At 46.8% G+C, this 25,372-nt stretch overlaps 2 protein-coding genes across 4 annotated transcripts in view; one reads left to right on the top strand and one right to left on the bottom strand.

The window, feature by feature from the left end:
- LOC308464206 (craniofacial development protein 2-like) overlaps positions 1 to 25,372 on the top strand; it is a gene marked incomplete at its 3' end in the record, with an annotated part of 461,435 nt that overhangs the window by 5,488 nt on the left and 430,575 nt on the right. The window lies entirely within an intron of this gene.
- ADAM9 (ADAM metallopeptidase domain 9) overlaps positions 1 to 25,372 on the bottom strand; it is a 96,502-nt gene that overhangs the window by 31,808 nt on the left and 39,322 nt on the right. For all 3 annotated transcript variants that reach the window (XM_080982369.1, XM_080982368.1, XM_080982370.1), the window contains 10 exons: positions 24,655 to 24,720; positions 23,715 to 23,786; positions 21,316 to 21,485; positions 15,506 to 15,587; positions 14,740 to 14,873; positions 12,461 to 12,632; positions 10,703 to 10,795; positions 8,588 to 8,783; positions 7,911 to 8,016; positions 6,439 to 6,622 (listed from right to left, as the gene is read on the bottom strand). In XM_080982369.1, coding sequence (XP_080838495.1) covers positions 6,439 to 6,622; positions 7,911 to 8,016; positions 8,588 to 8,783; positions 10,703 to 10,795; positions 12,461 to 12,632; positions 14,740 to 14,873; positions 15,506 to 15,587; positions 21,316 to 21,485; positions 23,715 to 23,786; positions 24,655 to 24,720 — 1,275 coding nt within the window. The remainder of the gene's footprint in view (positions 1 to 6,438; positions 6,623 to 7,910; positions 8,017 to 8,587; positions 8,784 to 10,702; positions 10,796 to 12,460; positions 12,633 to 14,739; positions 14,874 to 15,505; positions 15,588 to 21,315; positions 21,486 to 23,714; positions 23,787 to 24,654; positions 24,721 to 25,372) is intronic.

Genomic DNA, 25,372 nt, shown 5'->3' with positions numbered 1-25,372 from the left:
GACACTAGATGGCAAAATTAAACTGACAATCAGCTCCATATATGCCCCAAACTCAAAACAACTAGAATGCTTTCAGAAGACACTAAACAAGTTCCTCTCCTTTTCTGAAGGGGAAGCAATCCTAGGATGTGACCTCAACCTAAATATGAAAGGCATATCCTCGAAAAACATTCACCCTACAACCCCATGGACAACCTTCCTTGAAAGAAACCCCCAACAACTAGGGACTCTTAAAAGTTACAAAAATGTTAAAAAACAGGTGTCTCTACGACATTTGGGGTGAGCAAAACCCGGGAGACACCAGCCATACATTCCAATCCGGACGCCATGGTACAACGTCCAGACTGGACAGCATTCTGCTCACACAGGGTCTGATCTCCTTAGCAAAATCAAGAAACATAGGTAACATTAAAATCACAAAACACCCCATCATGGTCCTTCAGCCCCATCCTAACTACAAACAAACTAATTAGAGAGAGTCTCACAAAAACTCTACAAAACTACTTCAGGGAAAATGATGTAGACAATATAACAACCCCCCTCAAAAATTAACAAAAATAGAACAAGACATCACAGCCCTCTCACCACGCTACAAACAGGATCTAAAAAACTTCTTCAATTTATAGACCAAAAAAGGAGAGAACCAGACTCCCTAGAAATCAACAAAACAATGATCAGTATTCTATACTCTAAACAATGTTTCTATGAATATGGAGGGGGAAACTCCAAACTATTAGCAAGTAGATGTAGGAAAAAAGAACTCAAAACAAGAATACACTGCATCACCAAAAAAGATGACAACGTAACATTCTCCCCCAAAGAAATAACCTCAGAATTTGCAGAATTTTACTCCAACCTATACACTTCCCATAGCCCACCTGAGAAGGAAATCAGAAAATTCCTAGCAGGACTACCATGCCTACCTTAATTGACGAGGAACAGGAATTCATGGACAGCTCTATCACCCCAGAGGAAATAGATACAGTCCTCAAAAACCTGAAACCACACAAAGCCCCAAGCCCAGACTGCTTCACAGCAGAAGTCTAAAGGCAATTCAAAGAACCCTTGATGGCCTATATGACCCACCTGTTCAATGACATCATGAAAGGGGGGCCCATCCCCAAAACCTGGACCCACTCCAAAATAGTCTCCATCCCAAAACCACTGAAAGACAGTCTCAAAGTAGAATCATACCGCCCAATCTCATTAATAAACCAAGACTACAAGATATTCACATCAATCTTGGCCAACCGCCTAAAAATCTTCTTATGCAAGTTAATAGCCCCAGATCAGACCGGCTTTGTCCCTGGTCGCAATATTGCAGACCCCATCAGGAAAGTACTGAACCTAATCAAACACAGCAAGGCACTGTCAATTATGTCCCTAGACATCCTCAAAGCCTTTGATTGCTTAGAATGGAAATACCTATTAGCAGTACTAACTAGCATGAAATTTGGCCTCAGCTTCCTACAAATCCTCAAACAAATATACTCCCAAGCCTCAGCAAAATGCAGAACTAACAATATGGGCTCTAACCCTATAGCAATCCAAAGAGGCACAAAACAAGGATGCCCATTGTCTCCCTTCTTATTTATCCTGGCTCTGGAACCCTTAGCAATCCGAATCCGAGCAGCCACAGACACCAAGGGAGTGGAAATAAAAGGCAGAACCTATAAATTAGGGCTCTTTGCAGATGACCTAATGATCACAACAGCAGACCCCATAAGCACAGCAACCTCCCTAACCAGAGAACTCAACACATTTGCAATGGTGTCAGGCCTACAGGTAAATTTTGCAAAGTCAGAAGCTATGTGCTTCAATACCCCTCCTCACACCCAAAAAGAATTCACTAATGTCACCAAGATAAAACTTTGCCACACCAAGTTCAGATACCTAGGAGTACAAATAACCAGAAACCTCAATAAGTTATTACCTCCACAACTACATGCCCCTGTGGTGACAAATAAACAAAGACCTAAAACGATGGAACAACATGCATTCCACCCTCTCAGACAAAATAATCATGATCACCCTCCCAAAACTAACCTACCTATTCCAAACCCTCCCAATCTGGATTCCCCAAACCCAACTCTGCAGATGGCAGAGAAAACTACACTCCTTTATCTTCGCACACAAAAAACCAAGAATAAGCCCCAAATACCTGCACCTCGCCACCTCAGAAAGAGGATGGGGAATCCCCAACATAGAAGCATATTACATTGCCAACCAAATACGCCATATAATCCCATATATACTAAAAATGAGACAAAACAATGGATACACCTAGAGAGGGACACAATTGAAAATACCTGCACCACAGCATACCCACCCCTCCCAAACAAACTAAAGAAAATTCCCACAACACTTAAGAGGTACACACAGACCATGCTCATAGCATGGAAAACAGAAATAGGCAAACTATCTCCAGCTCCATCCCCACTAATTCCCCTGGCATACCACCCATTATTCCATCACACAGCACAAAACCTCAAGATAAAAACCTGGCTTATATCATTTTTAGAATATATCATATTTTAGAACCTCAAAGCCAAAGTGAGAGCATTTGGCTCAAAATTAAGGGAGAGAAGAATAACAGTGACCTCACTGTGGGAGTTTACTATAGATCCCCAAGCCAAACGGAGGACATAGATGATGCCTTCCTGGAACAGATGGCCAAGCATGCAAAAGGAAGGGAGACAGTAGTAATGGGGGACTTCAATTACCCGGATATTTGTTGGATGTCAAACTCAGCCAAGAGCATAAGGTCAAACAGATTCCTCACTGGCCTTGCAGACAACTTCATTGTCCAGAAAGTGGGAGAAGCAACAAGAGGAACAGCCATTTTAGATCTGGTCCTAACCAATGTTGATGACCTGGTTAGTGGGGTAGAAGTGGAAGGATCATTAGGCGCGAGTGATCATGCTCTTCTGAAGTTTACTATACAGCGGAAAGGAGCAGCCAAGCATACTAGGACTCAATTTCTTGACTTTAAGAAAGCCGACTTCATAAAACTTAGGGAAGTGCTGGGTGAGATCCCATGGACAGTAATACTAAAAGGAAAGGGAGTTCATGATGGCTGGGAGTTTGTTAAGAGAGAGATACTAAAAGCACAACGTCAGGCAATACCAATGAGACGGAAACATGGAAGGTGCCTAAAGAAGCCAGGGTGGCTATCTAAAGAACTTTTAACTGAGTTAAGATTAAAAAAGGATGTGTACAAAAAATGGAAAAGGGGGGAAACCACCAAAGAGGAATTCAAACAAATAGCCAGCACGTGTAGACATAAAGTCAGAAAAGCTAAAGCACAGAATGAACTCAGGCTTGCTAGAGAGGTTAAAAGCAACAAAAAAGGCTTTTATGGGTATGTTCGTAGCAAAAGGAAGAACAAAGAAACAGTGGGGTCACTCAGAGGAGAAGATGGTGAAATGCAAACAGGGGACACAGAAAGGGCTGAACTCCTCAATGCCTTCTTTGCCTCAGTCTTCTCCGATAAAGAAAACAATGCCCGACCTGAAGAATTTGGAGCAAATGATTCAGCAAAGGAAACACAGCCCAGAATAACTAAGGAGATAGTACAAGAATACTTGGCTAGTTTAGATGTATTCAAGTCTCCAGAGCCAGATGAACTGCATCCAAGAGTATTAAAAGAACGGGCAGATGTGATCTCAGAACCACTGGCAGTCATCTTTGAGAATTCCTGGAGAACAGGCGAAGTCCCGGCAGACTGGAGGAGGGCAAATGTTGTCCCTATTTTCAAAAAGGGGAAAAGAGAGGACCCAAATAATTACCGCCCAGTCAGTCTGACATCAATACCAGGGAAGATTCTGGAGCAGATCATTAAGCAAACAGTCTGTGAGCACCTAGAAAGGAATGCTGTGATCACCAATAGTCAGCATGGATTTCTGAAAAATAAGTCATGTCAGACTAACCTGATCTCGTTTTTTGACAGAATTACAAGCCTGGTAGATGAAGGGAACACAGTGGATGTAGCCTACCTTGATTTCAGCAAGGCATTTGACAAGGTGCCCCATGATATTCTTGTAAAGAAGCTGGTAAAATGCGGTCTTGACTATGCTACCACTCAGTGGATTTGTAACTGGCTGACTGACCGAACCCAAAGGGTGCTCATCAATGGTTCCTCTTCATCCTGGAGAAGAGTGACTAGTGGGGTGCCACAGGGTTCTGTCTTGGGCCCGGTCTTATTCAACATCTTTATCAACGACTTGGATGATGGACTCAAGGGCATCCTGATCAAATTTGAAGATGACACCAAACTGGGAGGGGTGGCTAACACCCCAGAGGACAGGATCACACTTCAAAATGACCTTGACAGATTAGAGAACTGGGCCAAAACAAACAAGATGAATTTTAACAGGGAGAAATGTAAAGTATTGCACTTGGGCAAAAAAAATAAGAGGCACAAATACAAGATGGGGGACACCTGGCTTGAGAGCAGTACATGTGAAAAGGATCTAGGAGTCTTGGTTGACCACAAACTTGACATGAGCCAACAGTGTGACGCGGCAGCTAAAAAAGCCAATGCAATTCTGGGCTGCATCAATAGGAGTAGAGCATCTAGATCAAGGGAAGTAATAGTGCCACTGTATTCTGCTCTGGTCAGACCTCACCTGGAGTACTGTGTCCAGTTCTGGGCACCACAGTTCAAGAAGGACACTGACAAACTGGAACGTGTCCAGAGGAGGGCAACCAAAATGGTCAAAGGCCTGGAAACGATGCCTTATGAGGAACGGCTAAGGGAGCTGGGCATGTTTAGCCTGGAGAAGAGGAGGTTAAGGGGTGATATGATAGCCATGTTCAAATATATAAAAGGATGTCACATAGAGGAGGGAGAAAGGTTGTTTTCTGCTGCTCCAGAGAAGCGGACACGGAGCAATGGATCCAAACTACAAGAAAGAAGATTCCACCTAAACATTAGGAAGAACTTCCTGACAGTAAGAGCTGTTCGACAGTGGAATTTGCTGCCAAGGAGTGTGGTGGAGTCTCCTTCTTTGGAGGTCTTTAAGCAGAGGCTTGACAACCATATGTCAGGAGTGCTCTGATGGTGTTTCCTGCTTGGCAGGGGGTTGGACTCGATGGCCCTTGTGGTCTCTTCCAACTCTATGATTCTATGATTCTATTCTATGATCTAATAGACTTCTACAAAAATAACAAACCTTTGTCAACACAATAAATTCAAGACAAACAAGAAGACACCCAAATGTCCTGGTTAACACATCACCGATTACATGCCCTCTTAAACAATCCGGTAGTAAAATCAGCAGCAACTAGGCCCCTGACAACCTTTGAAAACCTCCTAACAACAAAGGGACATGGTAAAGGGATGGTATCTACAATATACAAAATACTATTCCAAAATCCCACAAACTCCCACAAACAATGGATGACATAGGCTACGAGATTAACCCCACTCAATGAACCAAAATGTGGTTTAAACCCCCCTTTAAATCCATATCAACAAAAAGAAAAGAACTCACTCTGAAAATCACCTACAGATGGTACCTAAAACTAAGAAAACTAGTGCTAATACGCCCAGGAACCTCACCAAAATGCTGGAGAGGGTGCACCTCCACAGGCACATACCTCCACATGTGGCAGGAGTGCCCCAAAATCCAACTATTCTGGACAACAGCTATACGAGAAATATGTAAAATAACTAAGCAAGTATTAGAAATCACTCCAGAATTGGCCCTACTACACATCTTCCAATACAATAATACATATCTACACCACAAAGAATTTATAATTCACCTATTTTCAGCAGCCAGAAACATTATAACCAGACACTGGAGAGACCTGTCAGGAGTAAGCATGGACCAATGCTACCAAATAGGATGGGAAACAGCCTTACTAGAAAAATTAACCAATAAACTGAAACTAACACGGGGACAAATAGAAGAAGACGCCTTCATCCCGGTATGGCTCCCCTTTATCACATACACAGCCCAACAAGACAACAATAAAAATCCACCAACAGCATACAAATCAATTTGGCTAACCTGATCCAAAACACCCACCCACCCCACTCACACATGAAAACAAAGACCACCACAGCCAACCACAAATGAACAGCCACACCCTCGGCCAACCCCAACCTCTCTCACCACCAAAGGAACACAAGTGAACAGCAGAGAACCCGCACAAGCAACACTGACACAAAACCCCACATATATTAAGTAAAATAGAAACATCACCACCCGACCCCACCCCCACCCATCTTCCCCCCCACCTCTTTCCCCCTATTCTTCCTAATGTCTCAACAAATGAAACCAATTTGTAAAAAAAAAGGAAAGTGTTATGTGGAAAAAAATATGGGAGAGAGACATTGCACATACCTTTGTAAATCAAGAAAATCTTTAATAAAAATACATTAAAAAACAACAAAAAACAATTGTCCACCTGAGAACTTTCCTGCTTTACCTTTCCAGGGGCACATTTGGTGCCTTCGTTCACCATCCCTGGATCTGGTACGTCTGATCCCAGCTGGAAGTCCACACCCCAACAGGTGTTACCTTGGATGGGAGACTTGATAATGGCAGGTTCGATTCCAAAGACAGGAAGGGTTTGCACATTCTCACATTGTAGTTTCCCACACATGGCGTTCCTGTAGCAATATGGCACGGCAACTTAAATCACTGACAGTTAATTTCTGAAAGTATGCACAGATCATTATCGACTTAGGTTTTTTGAGGCTTAGTAGGATTAAAGGAAAATATATACTCCTGGATGCTAATCATGGGCTAATCATAAGGAAAACATCTGTTTGTGCAAAACGTAGTAATGACATAGTGGGTTTGGCAAAACATCACGCTCCTCCAATGAAAGGATGGGGGAGAAATGCATGGCCCAAATCCAGGGGAAGCCAACATGGTGCCCTCCAGACATGTGCACTACAGTTCCCATCGGTCCCATTCAACATGGCCAATGGTCAGCAGTGCTCGGAGTTGTCGTCCAAGGGCACCAGGATAGTGATCCCTGCCCTTATCTGTCAAATGCAATATGAATGAATATGACAGGGGCAGTTGGGGCCCGTCCACCTGGGAAAGTGAGCTCATCTAGGAGAAGAAACACTCTGATCCTAAGCCTCTGCCTCTGCTTGTGGGACAGGCTCAGGAGTAAACCTTGGATGGCGCCTTGTACGCCTCCTTCAGGCAACTGCTGCAGCCCAGTTGGTGCCAAATACCTTGATCTGCTTTCCTTTGGACCACATTAGCAAGGCCGAGAAAGGGGGTCTTGTCATCTGGGCACGTACCAGCTATCAGGCACGCAGGCTGAGCAGCCGAAACAAAGGCCCACTGCACCTCTTTGGGGCTTCCCATGCCCACACTGAAGTCCTCTTCAGCCTCCAGGGAGGGTTTCCTCGTGAGCCACAAGGACTCTCCAGCCCTCTCCTGCCATTTCCAGGTTTCATTCAAGTTATTTATTTATTTTCTGGCATGACACGTAGACACGGTCATGTGTGAACTGATTGTGCGGGGGGGGGGGAGCTGTGCAGAGCAGGCTTCTCTTGACAAGCTGCTTATTGAGCAATCTTTTTGATTTGCCTGCATAAAAGAACCTTTTGTGGAAGTCAGATTATGTCCAGGCTTTGTTGAGCATTTGTTCTTATTTTGTTTGTGGGCAGTTACAGGACAATGAACATTCATCATGATTTCATCCTGATTTGATTGTGCAGTGGTTATATGTTAATCATTCATTTGTTTCACTTTTCATGCTTTCCCTGTCACTTTCCTAAACACAAAAAAGTCTGTGTTGTTGCTTTCTAAAGTAGATTTGTAACAACAGAGCACTTTAAGCTATTATAATTGTGCAAACCTACATGTGACTGAATCCACCCCCTAAGGCACCAACAGTCTGGAGGTGACCTGAGTTTCCTTGCCGCACCCACTTACCAGCTCGAGCACTTCTTATAGTCATGCCCATGGTAGCCGCAATTTCCAAACCTGTCACCTTTGGAATTCACTTCGGAAAAGCAGATTTGGGGAGCAGCCTTTGCTTCTGCAAAACACAGATTTGGGAAATCAGGCTTGCCCAGCTCCTTTAGCCTTCTGGCAGGACCAGCAGCATAAAGTAACAGAAGACCCATTTTCTGCATCATGAAGAAATAATAATAATAATAATAATAATAATAATAATAATAATAATAAAATAAAACAACTAATGTGTGCTCCAGGTTGCGGTGGGGAGGGCATCTTGGGCAAGACAGCCTCCATTGGCCCCCTCCCTCACTGTGTCTGCCACCTCATTGCCCTTATCACCTCCAGTTGTTTCTCCTCCTCCTGCTTGCTTACTGCAGAGAGCCAGTGAGCAAGCCAGCAGCAACTGCCTCTCGCTGCTGTTGCTCCTCCTCCTCCTTCCCACCACCACTGTCTGAGCCAGAGCAAGAAGGTGAATAGGCAAGCAGGTGAAGAGAAGCAGCAGATGCCCAACTGCGCTGTCCCTTGATCCCAGCCTTGCAGAAAAGCAACAGAAATTGTCATCCAGAGGCAGTTCCCAATCCCTTAGGATAATGTCTGCTAGCTGTTCCTTGTGGAGAAGCAAACATAACGCAGATCCTCATGCTCCTTACTTGGCCCAAAGATGCCCTGGCACTGGGCATTGTAATACTGGCAGAGCCCGTTGTAGCAGTAAGCCTCGTCTTTGTGGCAAGGGTGCCCGTTCTCAATAGTGACGTCTGGAGGGCAGAACTGTGATGTTCCATTGCAGAACTCAGGGAGGTCGCACTCACTGGCCCGCTCACGGCACTCTGTGCCTTTGGACAGGAACTACGAAAGGGAGGCAGGAAATGTACCAGCGTCAACCTGCTAATACCCACTGTGGGCAATATACCAAAACTATCAACAAAGTAGATTAAACCTCCCACTGACTTCACCCCATAATAATCTAGCATTTATGCAGCACAGGTCACCTGTCCAAAATATTGTGTTCCTCCTCTGTAATCTTTAAATCATCCTCCACGGTAGGCTGGCATTATTATTCCCATATGGCAGGTGGAAGCTACCTAAATGATCTCCTCCTCCTAATTTGTTTAAAGAGCTTCTTCTTGGTCTTAATGTTTTTAGCAACGTGCTCCTCAAATTCTTTTTAGGCATTTATGGGACCCTCCTTCCCCCACAATCACTTTAGAAGCTATCCTACCACCTTTAAGGATCTAAGCAGCAATAGTCCCAGTTCAAGTGCAGCCTGTCCCTTTTGTACAGGCCTGGATTGACCAGAATGTTCCCCAGTGTCTAACAAATCCAAAGCTCTCCTCCCAACCCCATTGCCTCATCCACATGCCTCTCTAGCTGACCCTGCAAGGGGAACTGGTAGCATTTCAGAGAAAGCTACCTTGGAGGTCCTGGCTTTCAGCACCGTACCTAGCAAACTACATTTGGCTTCCAGGAGCTCGCCTCTACATTCCCCCATGTCATTGGTGCCAACATGCATCACAACCACTGACTCCTCCCCAGCACTATCTTCCAGGCTCCCTAGGCCATGTGCCATATGTGCAGCCTTCATGCCAGCCAGGCAGTTCACCCTGGGGTATATTTGCGCATCACACACCCAAATATCTAGGTTCCTGATGACTGATTCCCCACTATCACGACCCCTGCACTCCTTGCAGATGTATTCTCTGTGAGAGAGGATAACAGTTTGTCCCATCTCAAATAATGTTTACCTGTTCCTCAGAGCAGGACTCTCCTTCCCCAACACCCTTCTTCTTCCTGACAGGAGGGGAGCTATCAGCGCAGGAGTGCGACTCTGCTGTAACGCTCATGAAGATGTCAGCCACCAGCCACTTTGCCTCTCTGAGCTTCTCCAGGCCTGCCAGCCTGGCCTCAAGGGATCAAATGTGCTTGCACCCCGACACACCCATGACCTTTGTCTCACAGGGAGACAGTCGTACATGGGACAGACAAACCCCCCACATACAAGCACCAAAGCATTAGAGCCAAAGCATTCGATCTGCTCCAAAATGTTCTCAGTAGGCTCGCAATATGTCTGGAAAAATCCCTGACATGTCCTGGTTTTCAGGTGTAAAAATGGCATGGGGGGGATTTTGCTGAATTGGCAAAATGTCAGGGAAAACCCAGGTGTATGGTGGTTTCCAAAAAAAGCCAACCAATTTCAGTGGTGTCAGGATTTTACTTTTTAAAATATGGCAACCCTAGTTTTCAGAGGCAAATCGTAATGAACGTGGGATCACACACAACTGCCCTGATATTGACAAGAGCACAGATAATCACGAATGCCCAGTGAAATGGACGCCTGGAGGGCCTTAAGTCTAAACATGGCATCAAAGCAGCCAGACTTTTAACAGTGAGTACCTGCAAACTGACACATTTGCACTTAGCCATGGTTCGTCTTAGTGTTATGTACAACCTGGCCATGTAGTGAGACATCTAAGATTCAAATACTCTAGGAAAAATTCTTCTCTAACATAATATTTAATTACCATATCCCATTTATTTCAACTCAACTTGTTCTAAGAGAAGCACATTTAGAGTTGCGGACTATTTCTTTATCGCATGTCAAGGCTGCAATCCTCAACACACTTATTCGAGAGCAAGCTCCACTGAACTCAGCAGGACTTTCTTCTGAGTAAGCATGTGTAGAATCATGCTGTTAGAGACCCAAGTCCCTGTAGAATTTCCTCCTGCCCTGCAGTTTCTGGCAATAACTTGGGATCAGTGAGTCTTACATGACAGTTGTGACAGCAGTCTCCATAACCACAATCAGCCCCAGGGTGGAGTCTACAAGTTCCTGCCTCACAGCAAGGATCAAACTGGCATTCCTGAAAAGTTAGGAGAGGAAGGGGAAAAAACAGATGAGAAAGGAGGCCACTCTCAGGCATTTCCAACTGGTGCTTTTTTTCTAGAAAACTAGGTGCAGGTCCTCCCCATGAAGTTGTTACAGTAAGTGCCACACTTTTTAACAAAAAAAGAGAGGTCCCAGTAGTGCATACCCCTGAGTACTGTCTGAAAAAAAGCACTAATGCCATTTTAATCTTAAAACTCGAATGTTGGCCTTATACAGGCGTAATTAACCTTGGACTTGAAACAATTCCTAAACCAGGGATGAGGAACCTGGCTGTGGCTGATGGGAGTAGGAAGTCCTACACCACATCCATTAAACCATGGGCAGGGCTGACAGGAGCTGCAGCTACATCAAATCCAGTTCAAACCATGGTTAAAGACTGGCCCCAAAACAGGACATAAAACTATGGTTTGAAGTGGATGTGCCACCATGGTTTGTATTAATTATGGTTAAGTGTTGCTTCTGTACTGTACAAACCACAGTTAAAGGAGGTGCCCTTCCAGCACTTCCTTCATTTAAAAACTTATTCCATTAGCTTCTATTGACTACACCAGCTCCAGGCTGAAATTTTGAGGGGCCTGATCCAAGTTCAGATGTCATGGCAAGCCAGAGTCATTTCCTCCTTAGCCCAGCAAAGGCCAGAGCAGAGGGAAAGTGAAAGAGGTGTTTTTGAGCTGTGTCCTGATGGGCACAAAAGCACCTCTTTCACTTCCCCTCTGCTTCTTTGTGTTAAGCCACAGCTAAAACTAACTGTGGTTTAACACAGGTGAGGCTGAACTCCAGCCTATGGGCTGAATTAGATCCACCCATCCTCTCCAGTTGGCCTGCGAGGCTGTTATGACCAAACCATGCCCACCTGCCAGGTATGGGGCAGGAAAGGAGAGGGTGGGCCACAGTGGAAATACATATTTTAAGGAAGTTAGGCCAACAATCGATAAATCTAAAGGACTTGCACCTCTCCTTGTGGTATAAAAGCATGTGGACTTTGGTAGCAGCAGAGAAGATAACACACAACTAAGAGGTCTCCAAAGGGTGTGAAAAACCCAGAGCACGTCTACAGAGTCTGGCGGGACTTTAGTTTGCATGTTTCTGATTCTGACATGCTGAACAATATAAGTACATCATAAACCGATGAAGGGTTTGTGTGGAAAGGCGAGCAGATTCCCTCCTATATGTCTAATATGCACCAGGACAAAGCCCCCGCCCCCACCCCACTGACAGGTGGGTGGCTGGAGGGCAGGGAACTCCCTCCATTTCGTTTGCATGCATGCTGAATGGATATCACACCCACTCAAAGGATCTTTTTGGCCGCCCCCTGAAGCACTCTGCGATGGTGGGTGAGTTGCTCTGAGAGAGAGCGCCATATCCCACACCACTTGAAGCCAGGTTGCTTGCAGAGGGGGAGCAGAAGACTTCCCATGCCATGCCACTGTCATTCTGGCAGCCACCAGGAGCAAATATAGGAATGTTCTATGTTTGATCTTGGGATTCAAGGAGCTTCTCAGAGAAGACAGGGCTAAAGAGAGATCTAAGACAAGAGCGTGGCCTGTGATAGCAGACGCAAGACCAGAAATCCTGAATAGCCCAAACTTCAAACCTGCCAAAAGAATTCTGTGTTGGTGACATCACACCCATTACTAACCTCTGATGTTCCACAATCACATTCCTCTCCAGCATCTACTAGCTTGTTGCCACAGTACGGGATGCTATAGGTTTCCTCAGGCCTGGGGATATTGAGGAGGCAGCTCCCACCCTTGCTCAGAGTTAGCTTTTCAAAGTCTTCCTCGCTACAGCTGCTGAAGTTCCTGGCCCCTCTGGAAGCATGGAATATTAAAAAATAGTCCTTACATTGGGCCATGCAAACTCTAGGGCAGTCTTTGCCAACCTGGTGCCCTCCAGAGGTTTTGCCCTAAAGCCGTATTCACACACAATATATGTAAAGCACTGTGATATCACTTTAAACAGTCATGACTTCCCCCAAATCATTATGGGAGCTGTAGTTTACGGGTGCTGAGAGTTGTTCAGAGGCCCCCAAAACCCCTCCCCACAGCTACAATTCCAAGAGTCGTTTAGCAATCAATCCCTCTTCACAAGGAATCAAAATAAAATCACAAGACTAGGGCAGTGAGGAGATTTCACCCCTCCCATATCCAAGAATCTCCTGAGGAGTCTGCTGATTCTCCAGAGAGGAGGAGGCGTGTTCTGCTCTCTACTTATTCTGCTCCAGCACCAACTCAGTCAGTCAGTCAGTGTCGGAGAGAGGGAGAGAGACACTGAGTGTTAGAGATTGTGTGTAGAGATAAGGTTGCTGCTAAGAGCAGCTGCAGACACTCAGTGCAGTGCAGCATTTATTTATGCTTAGACCTATTTAGCTCTGTATATAGTTGTATTATAGTTGTAGTTATAGAATAAAGAAAGAAGATATTCTACAGAGCTGCTCTCCGAGTTGTTTATATACTCTGCTAGACTCTGCTGTACTCTGCTGTGCGACGACTGTCTTCTTGTGGAAGTGAATCCGGTGCCCACATCTCTAAGCTGTGAGTCCACAGCACTTTGACCTGTTCCTGTGCAGAAGGTGGTCTCTGGAAGTGCTACCCAGCTCGCCTAGCCCAGTCGGGGCTGAAGTGGATGAGTCCAGTTGGTGGCACTGGCTCAAGGGCGATGCTGACAGGCAGGTCCTAAAAATATAGCTCTCAAGTGTCAAAGGGCATGTATACAAAGCAAAGCAAAACCAGTTTCACCAACATGGCTCCTGCCTTGGCTCAAGGAATCCTGGGAACTGTAATCCAATAAGGGTGCCAAGAATTCCAAAAGAGGTGCTTGGACTCCTATCATTTGTCTACAGTTCCCAGAGTTCCTAGGGAGAAGGGATGGTTATTAAGCCACTTGAAAGCCACAATGGAATGACATTCTAGGGGGAACGTGCAGAAGAGACACCACAGAAACAGAATCACAGAGAAGGAAGTTTGCACAGCTGCACAGACTCTCTCATTCGACACCTGGCAGCAGTTGTTCCATCAGGCTTTCTTTGAACTGTTTCCATCCCAGCTGGTTGTTTGAAGGACTGTAACTTTAAAACCTGGTGCCTAAACTTGTTTTTCTTCTCCCCCCCCCCCAATCCCTGAGGACTGAGCTTTGTAAGCCACTTTGAGAGCTTTTTTAGTTAAAAGAGAGGTAAAAAATGTTTTGGGCATTATGAGGACACTTAATTTATGTATAAGATCTGGCATTGCTTGTTGGGGGGGGGTCCCCACTCTCATGTGCTATGGAAGGAAGGATTCTTGGTTTTACAGTAGTTCTTATTTTTATTATGTTCTGTATTTTGTTTCTTTTATGTTGCATTTTTATGCTGTGAACTGCCCTGAGATCTACAGATGAAGAGCAGTATGTAAATTTAACAAATAATACCAATCTGTTTAAAAAGAGAAGATTCTCACTCACGTGGCTATATTTTTGAAAGGATGAAAGCAGCATGGAAATGTTCCCATGGCTGAAATTCAGGGGTCCCCATGTTCAGAGGTTGCTCCCCCTTTGTCTCCTGTAGCCTGTGATTACATCCCTCTACTCCAGGGATGGAGAACCTCAGGCCTCAGGGCCAAAGGCAGCCCTCTGAGCCTCTCTGTGGGGCTCCCAGGACTCTTCCGGCCACAGGCCCTTCCTAGCCACATCCCCTACTGACTCTGTCTGACTGGACCAGGCCCTTGCACCCTGATCATGCCTTTCACTTGCCTGGTTGGAGACAATGTGCATGTGGAGACCAGGTGAAATTTGCACCCATTGCTCTGTTGACTTTTGCTTCTGGCCCCTCATGCCCCTGGCATGTCCCCCCCCAAAAAAGTTTGCCTGTAAGGGAACGCAGCTGTCCAGTTGGAAAAGGTTTCCCAGAGTTGCTCTGCCCAAAGGCCAAAAAGAGTTACGTACGATGCTCCAGAGTTCATGATACAGTTTTCTGAACCACAGTCACACTTCCTTTCATCGTCATGGTTCATTCCTAGGTTGTGGCCAAGTTCATGAGCAACGATCGATGAAAACATCTGCACACTGATGGGCCCAAACTAGAAAATAACACAAAAAGAACAAGTGCACACAAGTATGTAATAAAAAGGGGTCCAAAAGTTCTGGCTTGGCTTGTTATAGAAACTATTGTGTAATCACTTAGGGGGAAAGTATCACAAGCCTTTGCTCTCTTCTTTCAGCCTTGGGTGATTGAAGTACCAGCACACAAGAAATCAGGCAGAGCAACCCAACTCCCCCCCCCCCACGCCAGGCTGGGCAAGGAGTGTCTGGATTAGGCAAGAGGTGTTCCCCTGCTCTGCTCTCCCAACTGAGCTGGCCTTCCAGCTGCCCCCCAGATGTGTGGCCTTGGAACAGAACATTCTGAGGGAGGGGGATGAGCCAGCTTGGGATCCACAATGGCATTGGGCCCAATTCTCACCCCCGCCCCTTTCACCACAGTTGCCATGAGCAGCTGGGTTGTGAATGCAGCAGTGGTCCTGCCACTCTGCCAAGTCCTAGCAGTGGGAGGGGGGACTTTGGAATATGCCCAAACCAAATGCCCCAAAATAAAAAGAATAAACCCAATGAAAACGGAGCACCTGGATCTCAGCCAGACCCACCACAAACCCCTTTTGCCACAAAGCTAAGTTTCCACCTTTGTTCACTGGAGAAGCAGTGGATGTTGTCTTACCACATTAATGCCTCCGGCGTGGCTCTTGGAGCAGACAGTACCCACGTAAGCCATCCCTGCTGTGCCACCAAATGCTTTCTTCCTGAAATTTACACACAGGAAAGAGTGCCATTAGTTTCTGCTGCAAGCAGAATTGTCATCTCCCATTTAAATCCCAAACAGTAATAATAATAATAATAATAATAATAATAATAATAATAATAATAATTTATTATTTGTACCCCGCCCATCTGGCTGGGTTTCCCCAGCCACTCTGGGTGGCTTCCATAGAAACCAAAAATACAGTAAAATATCACAGATTAAAAACTTCCCTGAACAGGGCTGCCTTAAGATGTCTTCTAAACATGAGCTAGTTATTTATTGCTTTGACATCTGATGGGAGGGCGTTCCACAGGGCGGGCGCCACTACCGAGAAGGCCCTCTGCCTGGTTCCCTGTAGCTTTGCTTCTCGCAATGAGGGAACCACCAGAAGGCCCTCGGCGCTGGACCTCAGCGTCCGGGCAGAACGATGGGGGTGGAAACGCTCCTTCAGCTATACTGGGCCGAGGCCGTTTAGGGCTTTAAAGGTCAACACCAGCACTTTGAATTGTGCTTGGAAACGTACTGGGAGCCAATGTAGGTCTTTCAAGACTGGTGTTATGTGGTCTCGGCGGCCGCCCCCAGTCACCAGTCTAGCTGCCGCATTCTGGATTAGTTGTAGTTTCCGAGTCACCTTCAAAGGTAGCCCCACGTAGAGTGCATTGCAGTAGTCCAAGCGGGAGATAACTAAAGCATGCACCACTCTAGCGAGACAGTCTGTGGGCAGGTAGGGTCTCAGCCTGCGTACCAGGTGGAGTTGGTAGACAGCTGCCCTGGATACAGAATTGACCTGCGCCTCCATGGACAGCTGTGAGTCCAAAATGACTCCCAGGCTGCGCACCTGGTCCTTCAGGGGCACAGTTACCCTATTCAGGACCAGGGAGTCCTCCACACCAGCCCGCCCCCTGTCCCCCAAAAACAATACTTCTGTCTTGTCAGGATTCAACTTCAATCCATTAGCCGCCATCCATCCTCCAACCGCCTCCAGGCACTCACACAGGACCTTCACCGCCTTCACTGGTTCTGATTTGAAAGAGAGGTAGAGCTGGGTATCATCTGCATATTGATGGACACCCAGTCCAAATCCCCTGATGATCTCTCCCAGCGGCTTCATATAGATGTTAAAAAGCATGGGGGAGAGGACGGAACCCTGAGGCACCCCACAAGTGAGAGCCCAGGGGTCTGAACACTCATCCCCCACCACCACTTTCTGAACACGGCCCAGGAGGAAGGAGCGAAACCACTGTATAACAGTGCCCCCAGCTCCCAGCCCCTCTAGACGGTCCAGAAGGATGTTATGGTCGATTGTATCAAAGGCCGCTGAGAGATCCAGCAGAACCAGGAAACAACTCTCACCTTTGTCCCTAGCTCGCCGGAGATCATCAACCAGCGCGACCAAGGCAGTTTCAGTCCCATGGTGAGGCCTGAATCCCGATTGGAAGGGATCCAAATGGTCCGCATCCTCCAAGCGTGCCTGGAGTTGTTCAGCAACCACGCGCTCAATCACCTTGCCCAAGAATGGAAGATTTGAGACTGGGCGATAGTTGGCCATACTGGCCGGGTCCAAAGATGGTTTTTTAAGAAGCGGTTTAATGACCGCCTCTTTCAGCGGATCTGGGAATGTTCCCTCACAGAGGGAAGCATTCACCACCCCGCACAGCCCATCGCCCAGCCCTTCCCGGCTTGCTTTTATTAGCCAGGATGGGCAAGGATCAAGGAGACAGGTGGTTGGTTTCATGCGTCCAAGCAGCCTGTCCACATCCTCGGGGGTAACGGATTGAAATTCATTCCATGCAACTTGACCAGACAGAGCTCTAGCACTCTCCAGCCCCGGCCCTGCTCCCACGGTGGTGTATAGCTCCTTCTGAATATGAGTGATTTTATCTGCAAAAAACTTTGCAAAATCGTTGCAGGAGATCTTGGGGTCTTTACAAGGCCCCGGTGGTAAAGGTGGTTCCGTTAAATTGCAAACCACCTGAAAGAGTCTCCTGCTACTATTTTCTGCAGATGCAATAGAGGCGGTGAAGAAAGTCTTCTTCGCCGTTGCTATCGCCACTTGGTAGGCTCAACGTTGAGCTCTAACCTGTGTCCGGTCAGATTCAGAGTGAGTTTTCTGCCACCGATGCTCTAGCCGTCTCAGCGATTGTTTCATCGCCCACAGCTCCGAAGAAAACCACGGGGCTGTCCGGGCTCCATGCAATCGGAGAGGGCGCTTCGGAGCCAGACAGTTGATAGCCCAGGTTAACTCCACATTCCAGCAGGCCACCAGGGAATCAGCTGAAAGGCCATCAACATGGGCTAAAGCATCCCCTACCACTCTCTGGAAACCATTTGGATCCATTAAGTGGCGGGGGCAGACCATCCGAATTGGTCCCACCTCCCTGCAGAGGGGAAGGGTCGCGGAGAAGTCCAGTTGCACCAGGAAGTGATCTGACCATGGCACTTCTTTTGTTCCACTTTTACTTAGTGTCAGATCACCCACGTCACTAGAGGTGAACACCATGTCTAAGGCATGTCCATGACTATGAGTTGGGCCAAAGTTATTCAGGGACAGCCCCATGGAGGCCATGCTTTCCACGAAGTCCCGAGCGGCCCCTTGTAAGGTCGTGTCGGCATGGATGTTAAAATCCCCTAGGACAACCAAACTAGGTGTCTCCAGGAGAACATCCGCCACAACCTGAAGCAGCTCGGGCAGGGAATCCTTGGTGCAGCGGGGAGGTCGGTACACCAAAAGGAATCCTGCACTGCCCCTATTGCCCAACTTCCAGAACATGCACTCAGAGAACTGGATCTTCCCAGTAGGACGCCTGGTGCAAGCTAGTGACTTCCTAAAAATCACTGCCACCCCCCCTCCCCGCCCACATGACCTGGGTTGCTGTGCGTAAGAGAAACCTGGTGGGCAAGCAGCGGCAAGGACAGGCCCATCTGCTTCCTCCAACCAGGTCTCTGTCACACATGCCAGGTCAAATCCTCCATCCACAATCAAGTCGTGGATGGCAGTGGTTTTATTCATCATTGACCTGGCATTGCACAGCAACACTTTCAGGTCATGTGGGTTTCCCCTGTTGATTCCAGTATCCAGCAAAGAGCGGGGGTAAGGTCACTTTCAGTGTCTGGGCACTAGCTAAAAGGAGAATCACATTCTTAATAAAAGCCTTTAAAACAATGTGGAAATGGGGGTGGGGGGAGTCAGGATAAGCAAATAAGTTTAAAATATTCAAGACTAGGAATAGTAAACAAACCAACAAAGTATATATACATACATGTGCATGCATGCATCTATTAGCACCCCCTAACAACAACAACAACAACAACAATTTTATTATTTATACCCCACCCATCTGGCTGGGTTTCCTCAGCCACTCTGGGTGGCTTCCAGCGGTCTGGATTAGTTGTAGTTTCCAGGTAACCTTCAAAGGTAACCCCACATAGAGCGTGTTGCAGTAGTCCAAGCATGCATCACTCTGGCAAGACAGTTTGCAGGCAGGTAGGGTCTCAGCCTGCATACCAGATGGAGCTGGTGGATAGTCGCCCTGGACACAGAATTAACCTGTGCCTCCATGGACAGCTGTGAGTCCAAATTTACTCCCAGGCTGCATACCAGGGGCACAGCTACCCCTTTCAGGACCAGGGAGTAACCCATACCAGCCCGCCCCGTCCCCCAAGAACAGTACTTCTGTCTTGTCAGGATTCAACATCAATCTGTTAGCTGCCATTCATCCTTCAACCGCTTCCAGATACTCACACAGGACATTCACCACTGTCAGTGTTTCTGATTTGAAGGAGAGGCAAACCCCCTTGATCTCTCCCAGCGGCTTCATGTAGATGTTAAAAAGCATGGGAGAGAGGACAGTACCCTGAAGCACCCCACAACTGAGAGCCAAGGGGTCTGAACACTCATCCCCCAACACCACTTTCTGAACACGGCCCAGGAGAAAGGAGCGGAACCACTGTATTACAGTGCCCCTAGCTCCCAACTCCTCAAGACTGTCCAAAAGGATACCATGTTCAATTGGATCAAAGGCCACTGAGAGATCCAGCAGGACCAGGAAACAACTTTCACCTCTGTCCCTGGCTGGCTGAAGTTCACTGACCAGCATGACCAAGGAAGTTTCAGTGCCATGGTGGGGCCTGAATCCCAATTGGAAGGGATCCAAATGGTCCGCATCCTCCAGGCGTGCTTGTTCAGCAACCACTCGCTCAATCACCTTGCCCAAGAATGGTAGCTTTGAGACTGGGCAATAGTTGGCCGTATTGGCTGGGTCTAAAGATGTTTTTTTAAGAAGTGGTTTAATGACCACCTCTTTCAGCGGGTCTGGGAAGGCTCCCTCGCAGAGGGAAGCATTCACCATCCCGCAGAGGCCATTGCCCAGCCCTTCCCGGCTCGCTTTTATGAGCCAGGATGGGCAAGAATCAAGGAGACAGGTGGTCGGTTTCACTCTTCCAAGCAGCCTGTCCACATCCTCGAAGGTCACAGATTGGAATTGATCCCATACAACTTGACCAGACAGAACTCTAGCACTCTCCCACCCTAGCCCTGCTTCCACAGTGGAGTCTATCTCTTTCCAAATCTGAGCAACTTTATTTGCAGAAACCTTTGCAAAATCATTGCAGGAGATCTTGGGGTCCTTACAGGGCCTCAATGGTGAAAGTGGTTCCATTAGATTGTGAACCACCTGAGTCTCCTGCTGCTTTTTTCTGCAGAGGCAATAGAGATGGTGAAGATTTGCCATCGCTATCACCACTTAGTAGGTTCAACATTGAGCTTTAACCTGTGTCCCGTCCCAATTCAGAATGAGTTTTCCACCACTGGTGCTCTAGCTGTCAGCTCTGGGGGAAACCAGGGGGCTGTGTGGGCTCTATGCAATCAGAGAGGGCACTTCAGAGCCAGTCAGTCAATAGCCCTTGTTATCTCTGCATTCCAGCTGGCCACCAGTGAATCAGCTGAAAGGCCATCAACGTGAATGTATGTGAGGACCAATTAACGCTTGTTGGCTTTCAAGAAGCTCTGTGAAAATGATTGATAGAAATATTGCTTAAAAGAGATGATAAGACTAAGATTGTTAAAGCGCAATATAAACTTAAGAAATGCGAGTAATTGTGATAATATGGAAATTGTCAGATAGGCTGGGGGAAGTCTAAAATATGTAGATGTTAGAAATGGATGTAAAACATGGATGGAATGTATATTGGAAACTGAATAAAAAATAATTATAAAAAAAAGGCCATCAACGTGGATAAGGCATCCCCTATCACTCTTTGGAAACCATTTGGTTCCATTAAATGGGGGGAGGGGGTGGACCATCCAAATTGGTACCACTTTCCTGCGTGGGGGGTGGGGGGAAGGGTCGCGGAGAGGTCTAGTGGCATCAGAAAGTGACCCGACCATGGCATTTCTTTTGCTTCACCAAAAACTTGCAGGAGTGCAATGAATTATATTTGAGGGAAGCACTAACTCATTCCGTTAGTGGAAGGGGTAATATGTGCAAAGCTGGGTGCCCCACTGGCGGCTTCATTTTGCACTATTTGCAGCTCCCAAATCAGGTGGTATTGTCACGTACAGCTGATCTATAGCACTGCAGCATTTTATAGTTGACTATAATTGTTGTTAGCGACTCTGGTTTGTGCACAAGCATAAGAAGGGGTGGGATAAATATTTGCACAACTTCCATCATCCACCTCTTTTTGAAGTTCAGGGAAAAGAGTAGGAGGAAAACCCCCATAGATCTTACAGAACAAACTGTGCACTGTCATGTCTTTGGCGCGGGACAAGCTCCTGCTCTCGCCACTGCACAAAGTTGGCAAGAACATCTCCTGCACCTCCTTCCAGGCGGATCTTGTTTTCCTGAGTCCAGATCTCCAAGCCAACCAACACAATGCGGATGTTCAGTGCTATGTACATCTGGAAAGCAGAGAGAAGAAAGGAGCAAGTAAGAGAGGGCTGGGGAATGTTTTCTATCCCAAGGGCCCCATTCCCTCAGAGGTAACCTTCCAAGGCCCACACAGCAGACAGGATCCTAGCCAAAAGTGGGTGAGGCAGAGGCAAAAGGGCAGAGAGTAACAGGGGTGACTCACTGTTGTGCAGTATTAGGCTCTGTTCCAGTTATAGAAGCGTCAGATGTTTCAGCACTCACCCTGCAACCACGGCTCTCCATCCTGCACCCAGACAAGCAGGAGGCATTACTTAGGACAAGGACACCGCACAGAGCCTGTCAGGGCAGCCACCTTTGGACCCATGAAATTCTCCAGGAACAGAATGCATGCAAGCATGTAGAATCTCTTCCGAGGAGCATTTTAAAAGCTTTTTTTTTTTTTTTTTACCATGCAGACACAGTAAACTAACTAGCAGCTCCAAGCAGCTGTGAAATGTTTAAAGAGAATCACGTGTCCCCATGCCCCATTGCCATCCTCACCCCCTGTGCACACTGAATAGAGAATGGAAGCTGTAATGGATTTAGGGGTTGCTCGTGCGTAAGTTGCTGCCACTGCTGGCGAGGTTACCTGGTTAAACCCTTTCTGACTGAACAGCCTCCAGCATTGTGACTGTCTCAGTCACTGGCAGAATCCGTCAGTGGGCGTTTCTTAAACCTTTTCCAGCATAAAAGTTGTTTGACGCCAAGTCTCCTCCTACTCTCCCTGCGCGGAAGTCTTCTGCGCAGGGAGGGTGTGGGCAGCGGAGTACCCGTACTCTCTCCGCTGGTCTCCGGCGAGGAGTCTTGGAGCCTCCTCTCCGATTCCCCCATCTGCCCCCCTTCACCACTGGTGTTACGCTGATTTCCTTCCCCAGCAGATGGGCTGCCTCTCTCCCTACTGGGACCCTCTCCTGCATCCCTTTGGAGCCTTCCCTCCGCCTCTAGCTCCGATGGCAGTTCCCTGACAGAAGCTCATCAGGAAGCACACATAGAGCCATTCCACATTGAAAGGCCTGGACAAAGGGAGGGATCCCAAAAAAGAAAACCAAAAAGATAATACAGCTGGATGCCAAGCAAGTCTTCCTTGGCAAGGCATTCTAGAAACCTCAAAATCACATATTTCAGTTGTCATCCTAATTATTATGTTTCAAATGCATGGCACACACAACAAAACTGCTGCACCTTGAACTGGGTGTGGAGAGGGCAGCTGAATGGGACACAGCTGTGGGCAGCCTGAGGCAGGAGCTGCCATCTTGAGCTGCCCGTAAAAAGCAAGTCTAGAGTGAGAGACTAGGGCAAAGTCTGCTGCTTCCAGGAGCTCTTCTCATTGTGAGACTTTTGTGGGTGAGCTGAGAGTTGGTTTGGACCCTGGGTGAGAACAGGGTTACAATGTTACATTGTTATTGGCCTCTGTCTGTCTCAAGAGACACTGGAGTGCATCTCCAGGGGTGATGTCAAACCGCTGTGTTAGCAGCACTAAAGTGACCTCCGCAAGACACAACCCTGAGCAGTGTGCCTGGAAGTCCTGGGCTGCCCAGACGTCAAGATCCCCCTCTCAGCCTCACTGATGGGGTCCAAAGGAAGGCAGAGCAAGACATTTGGCCCAGCTGGGCTGCAGTAGTAGCTGGAAGGAGGTGTACAAGGTGCCACCCAACCGTCTTAGGGACTCCACTCCGGATTTCTGTAGGGTATCCTCCTGAGCCTTTCCTTTTCCCAAAGATATCCCGCAAGGCAGCAGAGGTTTAGGATCAGAGTTTTCCTTCCCCTGGATGGGCTCCCTTCCCAGGTGGACAAGCCCCATGTGCCCCTCACTTCCCTCTCCAGCACATGCAGAAACCACCTTCTTGACCATTGGACCCACTCTTGACCTCATTTGCTCCATCCGCCAGAGCCTGTCTTTGCACGCAGGGAAGACTTTAACTCACCAAGGGTGTATCAGAAGGAAGATGTTGATTATATATATATATATATATATATATATATATATATATATTAGTAACTTTGTATTGACATAACATTTTGAACTGTGTATTTTTGAAATATTTTGTTTAAGTTGTCCGTTGTTGCTTCAGCTTTTGGAAAGTTTTTTGGTATAGAAATGAAATAATAAATAATCACACCACTTTGAAGAAAGGGGCAGGTAAAGGTAAAAGGAATCAAAATACATGCATATTTTGGCACAATTCATCAACTCTGAGTATCATAAAGCTTTCACTTACACTATCCAGGTAGTTGACCAAATGCACCATCTCTTCTGTAACAGCAGTTTTATTCTGGCCCATCAGCTGATACTGCAAGAAAAGCAAACATTTTTGCACGGACAGAAAATGGGACAATGAAGAAAACAAACAACAGAACAGTGCCAGCAATTTCAGAGCCTTGTGCTTTAAAAAGTTGGCTAAGGCCAAAAGTGTGCTTAACAGATTTTGGATGTTGCCAATCTCCAGAATGGAATCATGGAGTTGGTGCAGGTTTAGAAGTAAAGATAGAAAATTTTGAATGGTCTGCATTTTCTTCCCTGCTGTCTCCCATCCATGCAAGGACCCCTAACTGTTAAGTCCAGTCGTGAACAACTCTGGGGTTGTGGCGCTCATCTCGCTTTACTGGCCGAGGGAGCCAACGTTTGTCTGCAGACAGTTTTTCCAGGTCATGTGGCCAACATAACTAAGCCGCTTCTGGCGAAACCAGAGCAGCACACGGAAGCACTGTTTACCTTCCCGCTGGAGCAGTACCTATTTATCTACTTGCACTTTGACATGCTTTCGAACTGCTAGGTTGGCAGGAGCTGGGACAGAGCAATGGGAGCTCACCTCATCGCAGGGATTCAAACTGCCAACCTTCCGATCGGTAAGCCCTAGGCTCAGTGCTTTAGACCACAGCACCACCGGCATCCCTCATCCATGCAAGACTTCATAGCAAAACCCAAGAATTTTAGGGCTTTGGGAAAAGGAGTCTCAGCTGACAATTTGGGAACACAGTGACTTAAAGGAAAACAATGTTTATGTAGGGATGGGAATGGGAAGTGACCAGTCATAGTGGGAAGGGGTGGAGCCAATGGGGTGTTCTCCAGTGGCTCAGGGATGGGGTGAGGGTGGCTCATCCCCCAAAATCTGCAGTTCAGCTGCACACATTCTGTTAGTACAAGAGCAGGGTCCATACCCTTTCTTTGTCCACGACTATAAAGAGCTCCACATATCTTGTCTGTAGGAGGATGCCTCTTTTTCTCTGCAAGGAAAGGGAGAGAAAGGGTGTAAGAAACAAAATCTTATCCCCTGACTCATAAGTTAAAAATGGAGTGATGTCACTCTGATCCATATTCCGCTTTTCTGCTCACACCACAACTACTCTACTGGGGAAACATACCCAAGACACAGAGTGCCAAGGCTTTCCAAAGAAAAGGCAACAATTCTCTTTTGTATCAGAATCTGGCCAGGATACACTCAGTCTGACCAAACAAAACAAGAACATGAGAAATATTTAAAGCTCATTTGTTTATTTTTATGACTTAAAATATTTATATTCCACTTTTCAATTCACAGACAAAAATTTGAAGGCGGAATTAAGCATGCATTATTCACATCCAGGTAATTTTAGGATTTCATCTCAAACTGGGGGGAGGGGAGAAGAGTGATGGCAGCTGGAATCTAACAACATCTGGAGGGCCACAGGTTCCCCATTCTGTTTTTAGCTCTCATGGGCAGTGATCAGAACAAGATGAACAGAATATTGAGCACCCCAGAGCAGAGATTCATTGCCCCTACAAACATCTGTCTCATGGCTCTGTCTCTATGGCTCCTTGCACTCCTTTCCCTCAGTGCTACCCAAGCCACCTCTTAGGGTTAGACCCAATTAAGTTCTACTTAAAGTAGACCCATTG

This window comes from Podarcis pityusensis (genome assembly GCF_964106645.2).
Source record: "Podarcis pityusensis genome assembly, chromosome: 15".
Taxonomy (NCBI): Eukaryota; Metazoa; Chordata; class Lepidosauria; order Squamata; family Lacertidae; genus Podarcis; species Podarcis pityusensis.
This window is presented reverse-complemented; position numbering and strand designations above follow the sequence as displayed.